The sequence below is a fragment of the Pseudopipra pipra genome, chromosome 4 (genome assembly GCF_036250125.1).
Source record: "Pseudopipra pipra isolate bDixPip1 chromosome 4, bDixPip1.hap1, whole genome shotgun sequence".
In the NCBI taxonomy this organism is placed as follows: Eukaryota; Metazoa; Chordata; class Aves; order Passeriformes; family Pipridae; genus Pseudopipra; species Pseudopipra pipra.
Window position 1 is genome coordinate 61,479,095 of NC_087552.1, and position 18,639 is coordinate 61,497,733.

The 18,639-nt window shown below is 36.7% G+C and overlaps 1 protein-coding gene across 3 annotated transcripts in view; it reads left to right on the plus strand.

Moving 5' to 3' along the window:
- Window positions 1–15,267, plus strand: part of BOD1L1 (biorientation of chromosomes in cell division 1 like 1) — a 36,485-nt gene extending 21,218 nt beyond the window's left edge. For 2 of the 3 annotated variants that reach the window (XM_064653220.1, XM_064653219.1), the window contains 13 exons: window positions 293–336; window positions 1,255–1,342; window positions 2,412–2,488; window positions 3,138–3,222; window positions 3,891–3,964; window positions 5,210–5,285; window positions 5,366–5,400; window positions 7,322–7,367; window positions 10,356–10,390; window positions 10,505–10,589; window positions 11,031–11,184; window positions 12,805–12,948; window positions 14,020–15,267. In XM_064653220.1, coding sequence (XP_064509290.1) covers window positions 293–336; window positions 1,255–1,342; window positions 2,412–2,488; window positions 3,138–3,222; window positions 3,891–3,964; window positions 5,210–5,285; window positions 5,366–5,400; window positions 7,322–7,367; window positions 10,356–10,390; window positions 10,505–10,589; window positions 11,031–11,184; window positions 12,805–12,948; window positions 14,020–14,128 — 1,052 coding nt within the window. In that variant the 3' untranslated portion in view covers window positions 14,129–15,267. The remainder of the gene's footprint in view (window positions 1–292; window positions 337–1,254; window positions 1,343–2,411; window positions 2,489–3,137; window positions 3,223–3,890; window positions 3,965–5,209; window positions 5,286–5,365; window positions 5,401–7,321; window positions 7,368–10,355; window positions 10,391–10,504; window positions 10,590–11,030; window positions 11,185–12,804; window positions 12,949–14,019) is intronic. The other variant, XR_010430248.1, reaches the window with a different exon arrangement.
- Window positions 15,268–18,639: the final 3,372 nt, after the last annotated feature.

Sequence of the window (18,639 nt, forward strand, 5' to 3'; positions counted from 1 at the left end):
AAATGTCAAAGTCACCATACATTTCAAAGACGAAAGCCCCTTGATGGCCTGTATTTCAGTCATAAAGTGATTCTCAGTTATCCTGTGCTTTAGAAATCCATACTCTTGTTTTGGTTTGTTTGTGTATTTGTTAAAGAGAAGATGATTGGATGTCTCTTATTTCCAACATTGAAAGTAAGTTTTATATAGTTTCAGGTTCTCTGGAATCCTTTCAGAGAGGTGAAGTAGAGGATACTGTGATGCTTTGCTCTTGCTTAGCTTTTCTGATTGTGTTGTAATTATTTTTTAATAGATTTGCTGCAGAGGAATATTGCTTTAGAAAGAGAAACTTCTCATGTAAGTTCTTGTTTTTTAAATTTGTTCTCTGTGCTGCTTTTTTCATACTTGCATTTACTTCTATTTACATTAAATATTCTCTAAAGGAAAATAATATTTTTGTATATGCTATGTATATTGAGACTGTGCAGCTGTGTAGGTTGATGTCTAATTATTCTTTCAAATATGCCAGTAAATAAATCTTGTATTGTTGTTCCACAGTCTATGACTATTTCAAGACTGTTAACTGGCAGAAAAGATAAGCTTGCTTGTCCTCCATGAGAATAGAGGGGGGGAAAAAGTAAGGATTATTCTTGGAGCTTTTGATCACAACTAGAAACATGCTGTTTTAATGCAGTCTGCTGTGATTTCAGAGGAACTCATAAATATAAGAGGGATAACTGGGAAAGCTGCAAAGTTTCTTATGGAGCAGAAACAAGACATTTAACGCAGCTAGGAAGCTGAAAATGTGTTTGTGGTTTCTTAAACTTGAGTAGTGAATTTATTTATTACTGTATTATAATGCTGATTGGCCACATTTTTGGTGCTAGTGAGATACTTCTATTGTTCCTGCATGTAGGAGAGTGTCCTTTTAAATCCAGAAATATTTTGCATGATTTGCCGTGATAAACTGCTTTTAAAACACTTAGTAGGGCGCTTAATTAATTCTGAGCCTTTTTTTTCTGTAAAAATATTGATCAAATTCTGAAAATACTACAAGTTAGAAATTCTTTCATGGTGCCGTTCTGTAGAAGTAATGTTACTTGAGCTCTAGGAATAAATTCCTTTTGTAAACTGCTGTTTTCCATTTTAATGCATGTTGTACTTGAAAGTAGCATGAAGGAAAAAGTTTCTCCAGTCTGTGTTTATAAACTTCATAAAAGTTTATAAAGTTAAAAGAAGGTAAGGAGTTAATCTTTTTTTGTGTTTTATGTGTAGGTGGAAAACTTGGATACCCAGATAACTGAAGAACATAGATCTAGAGGAATACAATGTAAATCTTCAGAAACAACGGGTAAAGAAAAATGTAAGTGATGCAGAACTACACGAATTTGTGCAGAGCTTCTCTGCTCTAAAACAAAGTTCTACTACCGTTAGGCCATAAAACGGTATTTTGGAGGAAAGAATGGAATATAGGGCATTGCAAAGTCCAAAGCAATTTATCCTCCCAAAACAGCTTTTTAATATTACACTTACTATATTTGAAAAACATATTATAACAAATTTAATTACTGCACAGGAGAATATTATAACTTTTCCAATTGTAAGTGAAGAAAAATTTTTGTATGGTCTTTAAAATAATTACTGATTTTATCCTTCTAAAATAAAACACAGGGACGGAAGCTGATCATTAGAGGAAAATCTGAACATTGAGTAGAATTTGGGGCTGGATGCTTCCTTCTCTTAGGTTGGAAAGAACTAAGTTTTAGTGTAACCTTCTATTTGTCTAGAAGCAAAAAGTGAGAAGGAATTCAGTCCGTTGAATGGCATAAACATTTTTAAGTTAAATTTAGATGAAGTTAACTTAGAAATAAGTTACGCATTTTGCTGACATAGTAATTGAGACTGACTGTGTAATATCTGTTTGAGCTCTGGCCTTAACTGCTTTTTGTCTTTTCACCATCAGAGCAATTTAGGAAAAAAAAAAGTTAGTAAAATTATTAGTATTTTTTTTTATAACAGTTTTTATTCTTCCTCTAAGAATTTTGATTTGATTAAGTGAGTAATTAGAAGTCACGTATTCGTTAGTGTCCCACATAGCATTAACTGCTTTCTCTGTCTCTGGGTGAATTGAAGTTAAAGTTGACATTCTGTTTCTTGATGTGGTACCTGTCAAATTTCAGTTTTGAGCTTATCTTTAAAAACAAACAAACAAAGCAAACCACACCTGTAACATACAAGAAACATGGAATTCTCTTTTGGAATTGTTTTGTCTTCTTTTTCGAAGAGTGATTAGAATAATTTCTGTTCCCATGTTTTTAAGATGCTACTTTTCAGACTTCTCGGTAATGATGAACTGATATAAAAGCAGCATGAAAATATGACAAATGCAGAAGACATTTTTCTAACACTTCAATTAATACTTGGTTTTGCAGGCAACCAGCTGATTGCTCAGGATGTAAAAAAAGATGAACAAAGTCAGTGTTCCAAAACAAAACCTGATAACATGAAGGTATTTTCAAGAACTTTCTTGTTAATGTTCTGCAACTACAATGTAAATAAGATTAAAATCTAAGTCTTTATTTCTATAGGAGTTTATTTTGGGGGACGTTTTCATTGTTAACTCTGAACTGCTTTTGCATTGTCTTGAATACAAACTGACTAGAGAATGTTACTTTTTCAAGGGGGAGACAATTTTAAAAAAAAAAACAAAAAAAAAAGACTGGAGTCTCTGTTGTATCCCTTCAAGGTGTGGTGGGCTGATTTGCACAATAGTTAGGAGCTTAGGGTAGTGTGGAACTTTTCTGGATCCCAGCTGTCCAGTCAGTTCAGCACCTACATGGTCATACTGATCTGAGATCCTCAAAAGGGTATTGGACTTCACCTGAGTTTTGGGTTTGCACTGATTCCTACTAAGTCAAAACAGGAATTCAGGACAAAATGGGTATTCTTTTTAGGAGTACATGGAAAATTTTTCAGACTGGCTTACACACTGATTTCTGATGAAGCTTCTCAGCACCAAAGTGTTTTAGAGACATTACAAAATCTTGATGAGTACAATACTCATGTATTGGACTGTGGTTGTTTTTTAGCGTAAGTAACTGACTGATCTGTAATTTGTAGTAAGATTCTCTTTTCTTTCTTGTTTCAAAATAATGTAGGACGTTATTTCAGGTGATACCGCGGAAGTGTCCAAAGAAATTGATGTAATGTGTACACCTCCTAAAGGTACTGCAGAAGAAAAAGGTAATGAAACTGCCCACTATGGTAGATTTTCTGAACCCATACTAAAGGCTAATTTCTTTTCATTTGAATGATTTTAAGAAAAATTATGAACTTGATCCCAGTAAAAACTTGCATATATTCTCTAGTTGATGTCTGTTCTATTACTGCTATCAAGTAATGCATTAATCTTAGTTCCTTAATGGTGAGAGAAGTTTCGATGTTTCTGCTGTGCTGTCACCCATTTGCTCCGTTATTGCTTCAGTATGTACCTTGGGTAGGAAAACTAATCTGAGATAATAAATAAACTTGGAAAAATAGCACAGTTAGGATTATGTGACAAGAATTTCTCCTAGCTTTGACCACAAGCAAGAGGTGTCCTTTCATGTAAAAATTATTATGTATTCACCATCAAAATTCACCATCATCAATCCTGTTTGTTTCTGTAGAGAAACCAACTAGGAAAGAGCATGCAAATTGCACTGTTGTAGCTGACTTATGAATTGCACTAAAATAAATAATAAAAGATGTATCCACAGTGTTAATATCTGATGGGTTTTTTTAGGGAATTTTAGGCTAGAGAATGAAATCATGTTTTCAGTGCAGAGGTTATGGCTTGTACCTTTTTCTTTGCCTTCTTTGCCTAATAAAGCAAAGGTATACAACTTTTTTTTTTTTTTGCATGTGTGAAGATGAATTTAGCATCGAAGAAGAAATGTCTGAAAATAAAAAGCACTGTGTAGAAATAAATGAAAATTCTCCAGAGGTGAGTGGTTTTATTCATATTAACTAACTAAGATAGTGCAAGTTCACACTGAAAATAAGTACTTTAAATTTTGTTGACAGCAATATTAAAACTATGATTTCACCTACATAGAAATAGTTGTGGAAATTTGTTTGGTACTCTAAAGTACCAAAGACTCATGTCGTGCTTTGTCACAAAGTATAAACTCACAGACCATAAAGCATCAGTGGCTGATTGTTGAAGTGGGAGTAACTCCCTTCATACACTTAATAGTACTTACAAATTGTCTAAAAAGCAATTCTGTAGAGTTGTATTGTATAGTGATCATGTTCCCTGAAAATCCTGTAATTGATGTGAACAGTTTAGTCACTAACAAATATGACTTGGCTTTTATCTTTTAGCAGTTTTAAAAGTCTATACATTATCACTTAGGCATATACTTGTGGTAATCTGCAGTGGTGGTTGTAGACCAATGTCTGAACCCTAGAGGTGAAAATTGATGCTGATCTCATAAAGGCATTGGGTTTCATCATCTTGCCTCAGATTTGGAAGTGGAAGAAAACTTAAATATGTTTTTGTTTGTTGACTCAAGACTTGAGTCACTAAGAACCCTTCTGGAGATACTGCTAGACTTCAGTAAATGCTGAATGAGGCATTTAATCTTCTTTCCTCGTAAATAGGAGAAAGTCTGTTATTGGGGATTTTGCAGTCTGAACATCTGACCATATTTGTTACTTAAAGTTGTCCTTCAAAGCTCAAACTTCAAAATAAGAGGCCTTTTTTTGCTAAAGACCCTGTTTATGTAGAGAATATCAGCAATCTGTGTATTGGGATAACTGGGATATTAACTGTTTGATAGCACCTGCTCAACTGTTATAGGATGTAACCTTTGCTGTGTGGCACTGGGGAACAGGACTGACAAGATACAAAGGTTGGAGTTGTTGTATAGGGTAAGGCAGCAGCATCTGTGAGACCATTGTGGGGAAGGGAGAAGAAGGCACTGCATTTTTTGTGCCTGAGCTCAGCCACAGAGAATTTTGCTTAACTGGGAGCTGTCTTGTTTCTTTTCAGCTATATTAGTTGATTTCATAAAAGGCTGTGTCTCTTCCTGTGAAATCTGCCTCATCTGTATTTTTTAACTGACAGGCAGTACTTCTGCCGCTATCACATTATGAATTTGGCTATCAGCAGTCTTTGCATTGTATTGCTCAAATGCTAAATGTCACTTTCAGTAACTAAAATATGTTTTTCCTTTACTTTTAATAGGAAAATCAGCCTGTAATAGTGAAAAGGAAAAGGGGACGGCCTCGTAAATACCCTCTTGAAGCAGTACAACCTGGTGGTAAGTAGTTCATAATACTTATGTGGAAAAACAAGGAAAATAGTGACATTCAAGTTCTGAACTCATATTTCTTCCCTCAGGTGGGGAGTCAAAAGCTGATATGAGCACTGGGAATGTAAGTGCCTTTATTTTGTTTGGGTGCATTTAAACACGGTAATTCAAGAGCCATTTATCTGTTTAATAGTTAACAGCATTTCAGAAACATCTTATGGAAAACTTGATCATTTGAGTTCATTCTAAGCAAACAAAAACTATTAATATTATCTCCTAATATAGCTGAACCTTTTAAGAAAAAAGTCAGAATGTAGCAAATAACCTATCAGCTTCAAACTTAGTTCACTTAGTAGAAATCTCAACTGTTACACTAGCTGGCAATATATACTTGTGGGCAGGGTGAAATTTTGATTGTGTGCACACGTGTCTTTTAATTTGTGCTGAGAGTTAATTTTGTCCTGAAGAGCGAGGGTGACTTTGTTTCAAAAACTTGAATTCTTTTTTTTCCTCTAATGAATGTATCATAAAAATAGCTCATAGTATCTCTTAATAGCTGTAAAATAAAATATTATGTAAAGCAGTTGTATTACCTGTATTGCAACATTACAGTTCATTCAAGAGCTTGAGACATGCTGGTTGGTAATTTAAGAGCTCATGAAGCATGTCTTTTAAAGCTCAGCAGTAGTTTAATTTCTTAACCCTTTGAAGTACATTCACTGCTAAGAGAGTGTTCTGTTGGTATTGTTTATGCAATCCAAGTGGATAACAACACAGGGTAGTAACGGATCAGGCATATTTGTGGAGTACAAGTAGTTGGATTTATTCTACTGGAAGGCTCCTCCCTTGGGAATTCTTGTATATCAGAATCAACGTTATTGTGTAGAAAAGGGATTATTTTAAAAGTGAAGGTGTGTTGGAATATGTGTTTTCTGCCTGCTTGCCTGGTGAGGCACCAGCTGACATGGCTGTCAGAAATCTTGGAAATTCACCTCGGATATGGATAGCAGGAGTTCTTATCCCTGCTTGCTCTTTCCTCACAGCATTTCAGGCAGCTCTTTGAGTCCTGTCCCTTCTACAGGTCTACTGGAGTTTTGTTTCAAAATTCCTAATGTTTCCTAATTTTTTCCCCCCAATATTAATTTAATGAGATATAATTTGAACTGGTGTGGGGTTTGGTATTTGGGGTTTCTGTTCTGATGTTTTGGATTGGATTTTGTTTGGTTGTTTTTTGGGGGTTTTTTTGTTCAGTTAAGAATTAAAACTAATTTTAAAATCACACTCAGAAATAGATGTACCTTGGCAGCCTCAGTGCTGGAACAGAACCATCTTGTTCTGGTTCAACTATTGTAAAGGTCCTGTACCTCTTAGTGATGAGTGAGTGGTGTCAGTCAGTTACAGGCTGGCTCTGGGAGGAGCGTTACCTGCCCCCATCTGAGATGAGGGTTCTGTAAGGTGAGATACTACCTTTGCATGACAGTTTTCTCAGGGCTGCTTTGGGAACATGGTGCTACTTCAGAGGAAGCATAGGCATCCTAGTGGAGTTGTTCAGTGATGAAAGAATATGATTTTTTGGACACTCATAAGAGATTGTGTAATTATACATAACTTTGTTGCATTATGAGTAAATTAAAAATTCTGGTGATTTGTAATTCTGTAAATCTGTTTGTGCGATTACATCAAGTGACTGTACTAAACTTTTTTGTATTGTTGATAGTTAAATCTTCGGAAATGTATTTGACTGAAAGGGCTTTTACCTTTTGTGTCTTTTATTGCAATGACTAGTGTAAATTAGGTTACTGGAACTGCTGTTATTTGTTTATGGGCTGACTTGGCTTGTTTCTGATTTTTATCAGAAATGGAAAAATGTATCCTATGTTAAACTCAGTACAAACTTTGTGGTGCTCATTAGAGTGTTCATGTCTTCTAGATTGACAAATAAGCTCTACAATGCATGTAAGCAAGTCTCTGTGATTATGTAGTACAATGCTGGATTTTTCTGGTTTTCTTTAAATTAAGAAACCCACTTTTTTTTTTATTTTCAGCTGCAGTTTTCTACCTTTGCAAGTAGAGGGAAAACACCTCAAATAGGTAAGAAAGTTATATCTGCTTTACCATATAAAACAAAAGATAGAAGAAACAGAGGTGGGTTTTCAAGAAAAAGAAAATCGCATGTGTCCTTCCTAAACATGATCTCTGGCAGTCAGTGTTATTCATGAACAAAAACATCTGAGTAAACAGATGAATTGAAGACTTGTCCCTAATTGTTACCAAGTTTTTAATTTTGAAAAAGAGCAGTTTGATAAGAACTAAATTCAAAGATGCAGCAGCACTGTTAAGTGCTGATTGATGCATAGCAGAATACACCTAATAACTAATTTGTGTGGCTAGCCACATGGCAGAGCTTCAGAGGAAGGTAGGTACCCCGTCAGACTTGTTCTTAGTGACTGTTTTCCATTTCTGCTGATTTTCTTTCATACAGTGACTATTAACCACACTACATTAACTCTTAAAATTTTAAATTTTTTTCAGTTAATTGACCTATCTGTGGATATGTGTCTAAAGAGCTTAGTGGTATCTCGAGGGGATGTTTCTTTCCCCTTTCACAGCTGCTGTAAGGTCTTTAGAAGATGATTGCGTAGCTTGACTGAGAAATGTACTTTTGGTGCTTCAAACTAAAATCAAATTAAGTGAAATACTTTACTATTGCTTTCCTAATTTTTCTTGTGTATAGACTCTGAACTGCACTGGTTGTTTAAACATATCATTTTAATTATGACCATTCATAAAACAGACTTTAAAACCCATGGCAGGAAGCAGATGAACCTGAAAGGCAGGTTAAAAAGTGGTTTGTAAAGAAATATAAACAAACATGCAACAAACCTGGAAAACAAATCTTCAAAACAAATCTTCTAGAGTTTCCAAAAGTTTGTTTCTACAGAGATATTAATCTGGCTGCACTGCACATATGAACTGTTTCCTATTTTTTCCACATTTGTTAAAATGTCAGCTTTAATCCATTTGCTTCAAAATTGTCTCTGAAGGGTTAGCTGGTTGTGTGGTACTTGGCTTTTATCAACACAAAGAGAAAAAACAAGAATGTGACAAAGGAGTCAAACTACATTCTGGTTTCCTTTTTATTGACAAGGACAGTCACTTGACTGTGTAATTCAAGCTTAATTCCATTTTCCAGGTAAAAGGCTGTTAATGTCACAGTGATGTTAAAAAGAGTGTATAAAGTAGATGAAATACACTGTTAAACTTTTCATCCTCTGTTAGCAGTCATGTGACAAAAGGATTTGAAAACCCCTGGCAGTGAAGAGAAAGCAAAGTAGAATCCCTCTGTGCAGTTCACTCAATCTGGTGATTTCTGGGTGTTCGTGGCAGGGACAGACTCGCATATGGAGTGGGGTGCAGAGAGTTTCTTTTTGGTCGGTACAGCAGAGGAAGTTGAGACATCTGTTTTCTGAAGGCAGCATTCTTCCATAGCACAGACACTGAACTTGAAACTAATTCATCATGGCCAGGCTTTACGAACGAAGATTTGGGGAGGGCTCTGCCCACGTTTGTTACAAGTGTGTTGGTGGCTAAAAAGACCAATACGAGATAAGACACGTCCGGTTGCAAAAGGCACAGCAGAAAGACTCCTTAGGTGGTATATTCTGCAAGACACGGTTCTTTCTGCATTGTCTTTTCTCCTCAAGAGTGAACCTGCGGGCGTTCTCAAAGGAAGCAACAGCGTTATAGATGGTGTGTCTCCAGACCTCCCGATTTGAGGCCAGAGTAGACCAGTTATGGTGATCAATATGGCCAAGGCTGAGATGTTGTTTCAGGGAGTCCTTGTATCTCCTCTTCGAGGCTCCTCTCTTGCAGCAGCCGGAGGCAAGTTCACCATAGAGCAGGATCTTAGGGAGGCGGTGGTCCTTCATCCTTGAGACGTGTCTTGCCCATCGCAGCTGTGTTCTCAGCAACATGGCCTCAATACTTGTAACTGCTGCTTGTTCTAGAACAGATGTATTGGTCACATAATCTGACCAGTGGATGTTTAGGATGTACGGAGGCAGCGTTGATGGAAGCGTTCTAGGAGTCGGAGGTGTTGGCAGTAGATGACCCATGATTCGGATCCGTATAAGAGAGCAGACAGCACAATGGCTCTGTAAACACTGATCTTGGTACTTTTCTTCAAGTGTTTATTTTGCCAAACTCTTTTATGAAGCTTTCCGAAGGCACTATATGCCTTTGCTAACCTGTTGTCTATCTCCCCATCAATCTTACCATCTAAGGAGATGAGGCTACCTAGGTAATTAAACTGCTGGACTGATTTGAGCTCTGATTCACCAATGGTGATGTGGGGATATAGAGTTAGTCATGGTAGAAATGGTAACCACAGATACAGGCTGGGTTGAGACATGAGTTGTAGAGTTATAGATGTGTTTTAACATGCACAGGCCAGTCAGCAAAAATTACTGAATTGGAAGTAAGAAGTACTTCAGCAGAGTCATGTAATGACTCTGCATACTAGGTATTAGACAGGTTCTAAATAGTGTCTTTTTGAGCTACAACCATCTTGGTGCCTCACCATGGGCACAGTTAAGCACTAGAACAGATTGCCTAGAACACATGGAGGAACCATGTACTTGGAGACTTTCAAAATTGGACTGAACAAGATCTTGATCAGATCAATTAATTTAGCCATGCTTTGAACAGGAGGTTGGACTAGATGACCTCCAGAAGCCCTTTCCAAGCTAAATTTTTCTGTGATTCTGTCATTAGTTGACAGTAATTAAAAGGGAGTAACTTTTGCTTTTCCATGAAAACAGAACAGCATATGCAACAAAGCAATAAATACTGTCAGTCATATAAAGCCTTAGTACTTAAAAAAAATTAATCATTGTCCCAGTCTTTGTATATAACAGAATACAAGAAAGCCATATTCTAAATTAAAAAGAGACTTTAAATGTTTTCTGATCTTCTGTGATGTTTATGCGAAGTTGACAGAGTATGAAAGAACACCCTTTCAAATCGATGGGTGAAAGATTTGAAGTTCAGGATTAAGTTTTTTTCTTTCCTTTTTTTTAGGTACAGATGTATCCGATAAGAAAGAAACAACAAATGTAAGTGCAACCATTTTAATTTGTAAATCCATAAGCTGAATGTAACAAAAAATGTCTGTCTTCTATGTAAAGTAAATTGTTCTTGACTTACTTGCTTCCATTTTGTTTTTTCAGGAAGATGAAGCTGAGAAAGCAGAAATGGCTGTGCGTAAAAGGGGAAGAAAGTCCAGACGTTCTCTGGTTCAGTCAGAGGAAACTGGTAAAAGCATGAAACTGTGCTACTCCATAAGAATTAGAAGATATTACTGTGCCTTTCTGTTTACTAATAGCAACAAGATAAGCTTTATTCAATTTTCCTTTCTTGAGGAAAAATCATTGAGTTACAGCTAGTGTAAATATTATGTAAATATGTGTAAATTGCTGTAATCTCATGTCAGAATTGCTACATCCCAGATGCTTCTGTAAAGCCTCATGAATTTTCTATGAATACTGGCTATGAGCTGTGTAAGTAAACTATGGTGAATGTGTTAGCAAGATTAAGTCAAACAAGTGTGAACTAAAAATGTTGAAGCATGAAGGAAATGGAAAATTACTGGAAATGGGATTTGTGACTAGAATACCTTTTCTAAGTTAAGTGTTCATGTCATTTTGGAGGGCTTTTGGAAAATTATAACACATGTGTAAACTTTTACATGGACAGAAACACTGGAGCCAGAGAAAAAACGTCGGAAATTAACATCTTCTGAAGATGAACTAAAAGAGCAAGAGGAAGCTGAGGAAGAAGATGGTGAGGAAGATGATGATGCACATTCCAGGGCCACAACTAGATCAGCCACAAGATTAGAGGCTCAAAGGTAACTGCATAGAGACACCAATAGCAAGCTTTTTTCTGCATTGGTCTTAGTTGTGGGGTTTGTTTCAGGGAAGAGATTGTTACTTCCTTTTTTTGTCTTTTTTTTGTTTATGTGCTTTAAATTGATGAGAGCTTCCCAAATAATTATGATTCTAATTCTAGTACAGCTTTCCTAGGGATGAAGAGACAAAAGGTGAAGGGTGGGGGGAAACTGTTAGGATCTCATAAAGGCATACTTGAGTATGTAAGAAGGTAAGAATTGCTCCTGTTGGCAGTCTTCATCCTAAGTGATGCCTCAGAAGCTGAGTCTAAGGACACTTAGTTCTGATAGGTAAAAATGGGACCTCTGACTTGACTCTGCAATTCACCGTTTAGTATTTGGAGTTGGAACAATGTGAAAATATGATTATCCATGTAAGTTCCTGGTTTTTAAATAGATGAATCTGCAGTGCTGAAGGATTTAATTTCTAGTGTGGTTATCTGCAAGATTGGAGAGCAGTCTTACTGTAAAAGACTGGTGTGGTAGCAAGAGCTCTTTTATGAAGCTGTTCTCATCTCCCTTAGCACAGGTCTGCCTTTTTGTAGGCAAATTGAATTCTAGCAGAGCTTATCCTCTTGATTTTATTGGGGAAACAGTGAAAGAAAGCAGCTTTGGAAAGTTCTGATTTATGTTGCTGCCATGCAGAACAGAATTGGAGTCCAAGCTTTTTTTTATGTTAGTGTGAGATTTCTTTAAATTGACCGGATTTACTTCAGTCATAAAGATATTATATGTTATATGTTAGCCCTTGGGCCTTATTTGAAGCACAGTTCGCATTATGCTCTTGAACTGATAATTTCAGAGCTGAATCAGAAAGCAGTTATGGGATTTTCATTTAAATAAAAACTCAGAACGTTTACCACTTAGTAAACAATAGTTTTGTTTTGGTAAAGGCAGAGGGACTTCTGTTAGTCTCACATAATTGTTAACTCTAAAATTGTAATAAAGGTTTAGATATTAGTGGTTTTATTCTGATTGCTTGTGGAAACATCTACTTTTTATAGATTTGGGGTTGTGTCTCAGTTTTCCAGTGCTGCCTTTCTAGCTCCAATTGTAACAAAGCATCTCTACCTGAAGGTGCTATGTACAGTCTGCATTTTATAAGCAGCATTTGGGAATAATTCTGTAGAAGGGAATGATGCTTCATTTTCAGCATTGCTGGATTAACAGTTTCTCTGACTTAAGTAACCTGTTTTCCAAACTATGAAGTTAGTGGCCAGTAACAAGTTTTTTGTGTTTTGAAGTAGTGGATACCAAAGCTCATAAGAGTGAATTCATAACAAGTTGCTTTTTTAAACATGGACACTTATGTACCAAAATTATTGCGGACTTGGAACGAGTATTTTTATTTAGTTAAATGCTAAATATTGTCAGTAAAGTAGCCATTTGAAAATACACAGCTTGGCATTGAAGTTTGTCTTGAAGCAGCAAATACAGTTTTTTCACTGTTTCTTTTGGCAACTTTTATATACTAGTTGCAAATGCTGTGTAGTCTTAATTTGCTGCACTTGGAATGCAAGAAGAAAGTGACTTGTTAAAGTATCTTGTTATATATGCATTCATCATTCTTTTGTATTACAGAAAACAGCCCAGCAAGCCAACCACACGTGCAACTTCTAAAGGCAGCAGTCCAAGTTCAGTTTCTCCTAGAAAACGACAGAAACTAGCAACTAAAAAAAGATCTCCAAGTGATGCAAAAATTAATAAATCTCCTCCATTGACACAGTAAGTATTAAAGTTGAATCCACTTTGAGTATTTGTTTTGGAAGCCACTACATTGATCCTTTCCTTATATGTAATACACTGTTTCAAAATCTGAACAGCAGTCTAGTTTTGTTCTGTTCTCTTGTGATATATAAAAGCTTTTAAAGGATTTTCTTCTGTTTATGTTTTTATTTTTTTTTCCTTTCTTTAACATTTGGAAGACTATATTTTTTTCTTTACATCCTCAGAAGCCTGAAATCTGGGAGAATCTGAAAATGGTGTTATTCAGTATTTTAACTTCAGCCGTGATTCTTTCCCAGGTGGAGGGAAAGAACATCGATAGTTCAGGTTAAAGCCAAATATAATGACATGATTCTAATGCTTAAAAAAGTCTAAGTTTAGCTGATAAAAAGAGGAGAAACTCTGAGAGTCCTCATATCAAATTTTGAGTATATCTCCCTTTCCCTCCTTTCCTGGTACACTTTTTAATGTGTTATATGCCAAATGTATCTGTCATCCTCTGTGAAATGTGGCAGTATCTTCAAACTGAACCGAGACACATGTATCGTGCACTGATGGGCCATCACAGTTCACCTCATGTTCATTTCTTTGAATGGTTAGAATGGCCAAGAGTTTAAGCCAGTTGCATCTGAAATATGGTGTGCTTATAGATGTATGCTTAAATAGAGGTAAGGGTATATGATCTCTGCCCTTTACTCCCTCTTGTGTATGCAAGACTTGAGCTGCTGTTGCCGCTGTTCCGTCTTTGTGAGACAGGGTACAAGGTAATGTAGTCCATTATTTTCTGTTATAACCCACAAATCTTTACAAAGAAGAGAAGGAAGGAGAGTTCTAGCCCCAAATTCTGCATATGGTGCACTCTTCAAAATACAGAATTATTAGTACACGGTGTCCTGTTAAGATGTGATGGGAGCATGTGAGTGTGTTAGTAGTATTTTTAAATAATATATCCTTGTAATTAATCAGAGGTAGACAATTTAGTTTAGTCCTCTAAAGAGAATTGTGCCTGACCACTCCTTTTGTTTTACAGACCCTACCATTGTTAAAATAATTATTAATAATGCCTTTCAGGTTAAAGGCGCAGTCTGCAAAGCGTAGAAGGGAGGACAGCCCAACAGTGGTACGGAGAAAAGGCCAGCAGAAAACAGAGGAAACACCAGGAAAGAAAGCAAAACGATAATATCTACCAGCTAGTACTCTTCCTGAAAAAGTCAAAAGGAAGAAAAACATCTGTGCTTCTATTTTTTTTAAAGCAAAGGGATTTGCACGTGCTTGTTTCAGAGCTCTAAGTTAAACAATGCAGTACTTTTAAGTTACATTTTAAACAGCTTTATAAACTATTGTTTATACAGAATATTATGTACATTTATTTCAGATGAAAAATAAGTTTACTTTGTATCTGAATGAAAAACAAAGTAGTTATATATTTTATCACTGACTTGGAAAGTTGGAGTTTCCCAATGTGACATGCTAATGCAAATGCTTCCAGCCCATAAGGCACACATGTGCCTACTAATACACTTTGTACATAAACTTGTAAAAATAGGTTGTATTTTACTCTGTGTATGAATCTAATCGATGATGGACATTTTATTTATTATATGGAAAGCATTGGTCTGTAAACTTTAGTATATACCTTAGGGTTTTTTAATTATATATTTTACATTCTATGCAGATGTCAGTAGGAAACTTCCCCTCTGCTCCCCCAGGACTGTCGAAAGTCTGAAGTTCTCTAAAATATGCTCAGACAGTTGGTAAAGTATTTTTCTCGCATGCATTAAAGTAGTTTAGCATAGTGAAGGGGACTTGGTTCCTTTCTGTTCACATTTGTGACAAAGTATGAAATTTAAAATGTAATCTAACTAGATTATATTTTCACTTGTAAATTTACTACCGACCTCAAGAAGTAAATAGTATTAGGTTAGATTTATTCACAGCCAACACCACCCTAAAATGAAACAGTTTTATTTTGCAACTAAACAGCTGTTCTTTCAGTATTTGTCTTTTTCAACAAAGAGGGACCCATTGAAATCAAATGTCACTTCTCCTAACTATAGAGCTTCAGCATTTTATGTTACATTTTATACACAGGTATTAAAAACAGAACCTGGTATTATTGCCAGAATCTTTTTTTAATGTATATTAACTCTGGTAAGAGCAAATGTTCAAGTGAAGTTGTATATAAAGTTAAACTTTTCATATGATCAAATGTGTCTCTTGTTATGATGTGATGAATTGCCAAACAATCTGAGATTATTTTAAGTGTTTTGTTGATATTCTGGTTTATAATTAAAAAATATTTTGGGGGTTGGAATTTTACTTTTTTTTCTTTATTTCTTTTTTTTTGTGAGTTTTTTTTGAACTTGTTGTAAGGCAGATGTTTCCGTCAGATATTCTGCTAGGTTTCTTACTGAGATTTTTATATAAAAATTATAAAATGTTTGCCAAAAACCCGAGTTGCCATATTTTATTTTCCTTTGATTGTTTTGCTGTGGAACTTGTTTTTACAAATGCGTGTGGTTGCAGTCATATCTATAAGTTTTACCTGGTTAATGTCTTTAAAAAATGTTTACAGGTGCTTATATTTTAGGTATATAAACGGTAGGGAACATGTTTACCTGGCTTAGCACACTGTAAAAGTGCACACATAATATTTTTCTAAGCAAATTAGTCTAGAAAGAAAATATCCTTGCTCTGAAAAATAACTCCTACTAACTGCCATACTAATACATACCTTGTTAACATACTGCTTGATACATTCCTATATATTACTGATACTAATGTGTATACTCTTTTTTGTGTGCAGTTGTAGGATAAGTTGAATATTTTCTTTTTTTCCTGTTTTTCTTTCCCTTCACCCCCTGCATAGACCAAAGCTGTAGATTTCATCTCAGCCTTTGTTCTTTGAGGCTCAACAAGAACTGCTTGTTTTTCAAAGGGTGCATCTACTGTCTTGTAGATGGGATTTGGAGTCCTTCCCTGCATCTGTTCCATTTGTTTCCTTACACTGAATTCAGTACTGAGATTGCTCAGGAGGTTCCTCAGGAAGCCCCCGTTGCACACTGTACGTTGTTATGATTTATTCTCTCTGCTGGTAGTACCTGTCCTCCTGTGGTACAGTTTGTGTTTGCCTATTTCACAGGCACAGCTCATCTGATGGATTATAGTGATTGACAAAGCACTTGTGTGTTTTGTGGCACATCCTTCTGACTGGCTGTTATCTAATGATTTCAGTAGAGAAATACAGCTCTGAAGATCAATGCCAGTGTCTTTAAGCTAAGCTCCTGGAAGATCTTCTACTGTCCTTCCCCTTAGTGATGGATAACATTTAGGAACATCTTGTTTAGGCAGTGTATCTCATTAAATTATTCTGTAATATGAAGGCATTAAAGGAATTATCTTTCAGCAGGAGAGCCACTTTTCCTTAAAGGGAGGGTAAAAACTGCCTGTTCCATAAACTTTCAGCTTACGCATGTTTTACTCACTGACAGCTTCTTCCTTATGAACAAAATAGACATTTCTGCCAGGCCACAATCACTGTCAATCCCTATTTGGAGTTTTTGTTTGTTCAGTAGTCTCAAATTACAAGTACTTTCAAAGTGTCATCTAAATTACTATTATGCTTTACAGGGATAGTCTACTGTAGTTAAGCATAACTTGGGAGGTTCAGTCTGGATGTCGGAAAGAATTCCTTTTCTGAAAGTGTTAGACATTGGAATGGGCTGCCCAGGGAGGTGGTGGAGTCACCGTTGCAGGAAGCACTCCAGAAATACCTTGATGATTTAGTTCATGTGGTGGTTGGTCAAAGGTTGGACTCAATGATCTTGGAGATCTTTTCCAACCTTAATGATTCTGTGAGTGAATGTTTACAGTTTTCCGGTCTTTCATACCTTCTGTCTCCCAAAGTCCTTTCCGAGCAGAAAACAGGGAGGGGGAGAATTGTTCTTCCCTTGGATGCAGCAGGAGTCACATTGTGACAGAGTAGTAGAGAGAAGACTCTCGATCAGGCACAAGAAGTGCGATGCTGGTTATGTGGATGATTATGATTAAATTTATTGCTAAGACAGTATATAAATAATGCCAATGCAGTGTATAAGATCAGCGGGTCTAAAATGTTATAATGTAAGCAGGTCCAGCTAGAAACGTTCACATTTACAGTCTTTGTCCTTGCCCAATGCACAATGGCAAAGTGACAAAGCACCTATGGGAGCTACTTTAGGATTTTAATTCCATGTGTAACTGGATCTTAGTGCTTTTACCTGGGCACACATCCAGAAGGGATTGTTCCCTATATTCAGGTTTGATGTATGCCATGACCAGCAAGAGCCCCTTCTCCCCAGACTGGAGTCCCTTTCCCCATGCTCTGGCAAGGATTTGAGGTGGTATAGAATAACCTCTGGGTCGTAACCATGTCCCCTGAAGGCTACTGCAAAAAATTAACCCTATCCTGGCCGGAACCAGGACACCCATCTCTGGCAGCATTTTCTACCCTTTTGCAGCACAGGTGTACCAAAGATCAGTTACCATCATCACAGCTCCCTGGTCTCTAGAATGCATTTATTTTGTGAGCATCCAGACAGTCCCTCCTGCAATTCCCACCTGGTGTTCTTATCTTTGGACAAATTATATGGCCCATCAAAGACAATTGCAAGAAGGGGAGGGGAGGAGGATACGTGGAAAGACTCCACTGTCTTTCCCCACAGTCATGCACATTCCTCTTGTTTGGAAGTTAGGCTCCTACTCCAACTTGAATCTTGATACATGTGTAAAGCAAAGATACTTTCCTAGCCCATGCAAATTTAGAGAGGTCAGGAAAAAAATTCTGTCCTGCACCGTGATGAAACAGAATGTCCTGAAAGCGGTTCAGGAGAGATAGAGTTGAAGTCCCCCCTGCTGAGTTTTACAGAACAGGAACTTGAGTCCTGCTTACCTGTTACCAGCTGACTGTTGGCTAGCTCTCAGTATCTCTTTATATTTCTAGTGCATTCTACTTGAATAAGGCTATTTACATGTCTTAACTGTTATCAACCTAAAAATACTATGGGGTTATGTACTATATAGTTTTTTAAATCACAGAAATTGATTTTGTTCAGTTGTTTTTCATCATGTTGGTGTTTTTTGAAACCAGCTAAAGAGTCACCAGTGAAAGTTCATTTGCAGTTTTCGTTTTTTGATGGGGTCTGGCAAGCTTGTAACTCTTGCAACTGGTGAAATTTCCCTCTAGAACCTGATCCAAAGTCAGTAGGGGCGCTCAGCAGTTGGGGCAAGTTTTTGCTGATGCTGGCAGATGTCTGAATGCCTCAGTTTTCTATTCCAACAGCTTCTCTAGTAACACATCTAGTTCTCAGTTGGGAGAGGCAGGGGTTAATCTCTGACATCTGTCCCAAACATGAATCTGCTGTTTCTTTTCTCTCAACCTATGTTCTGAGACCACAGGACAACCTCTGGCCCCAATTCCTCAGAGGCTGCTCACTCTTGTGAGCTGCCTCCATCTGTCCAGAAACTCAGAAAAATTTGTCCCATAAAACTTGGCAACTAAGAGCAGCAAGTGCTCCTGGTCATAATGACAATGAACAGGTGTCCACTGTGATGCAAGTCCAACACCAGCTTAGATGTCTGCACTAAAAGTGACCAAAGTCTGATACCTGTATCAAGTTTTGCATTAGGAAAAGATCATTTGCCACCACAGAC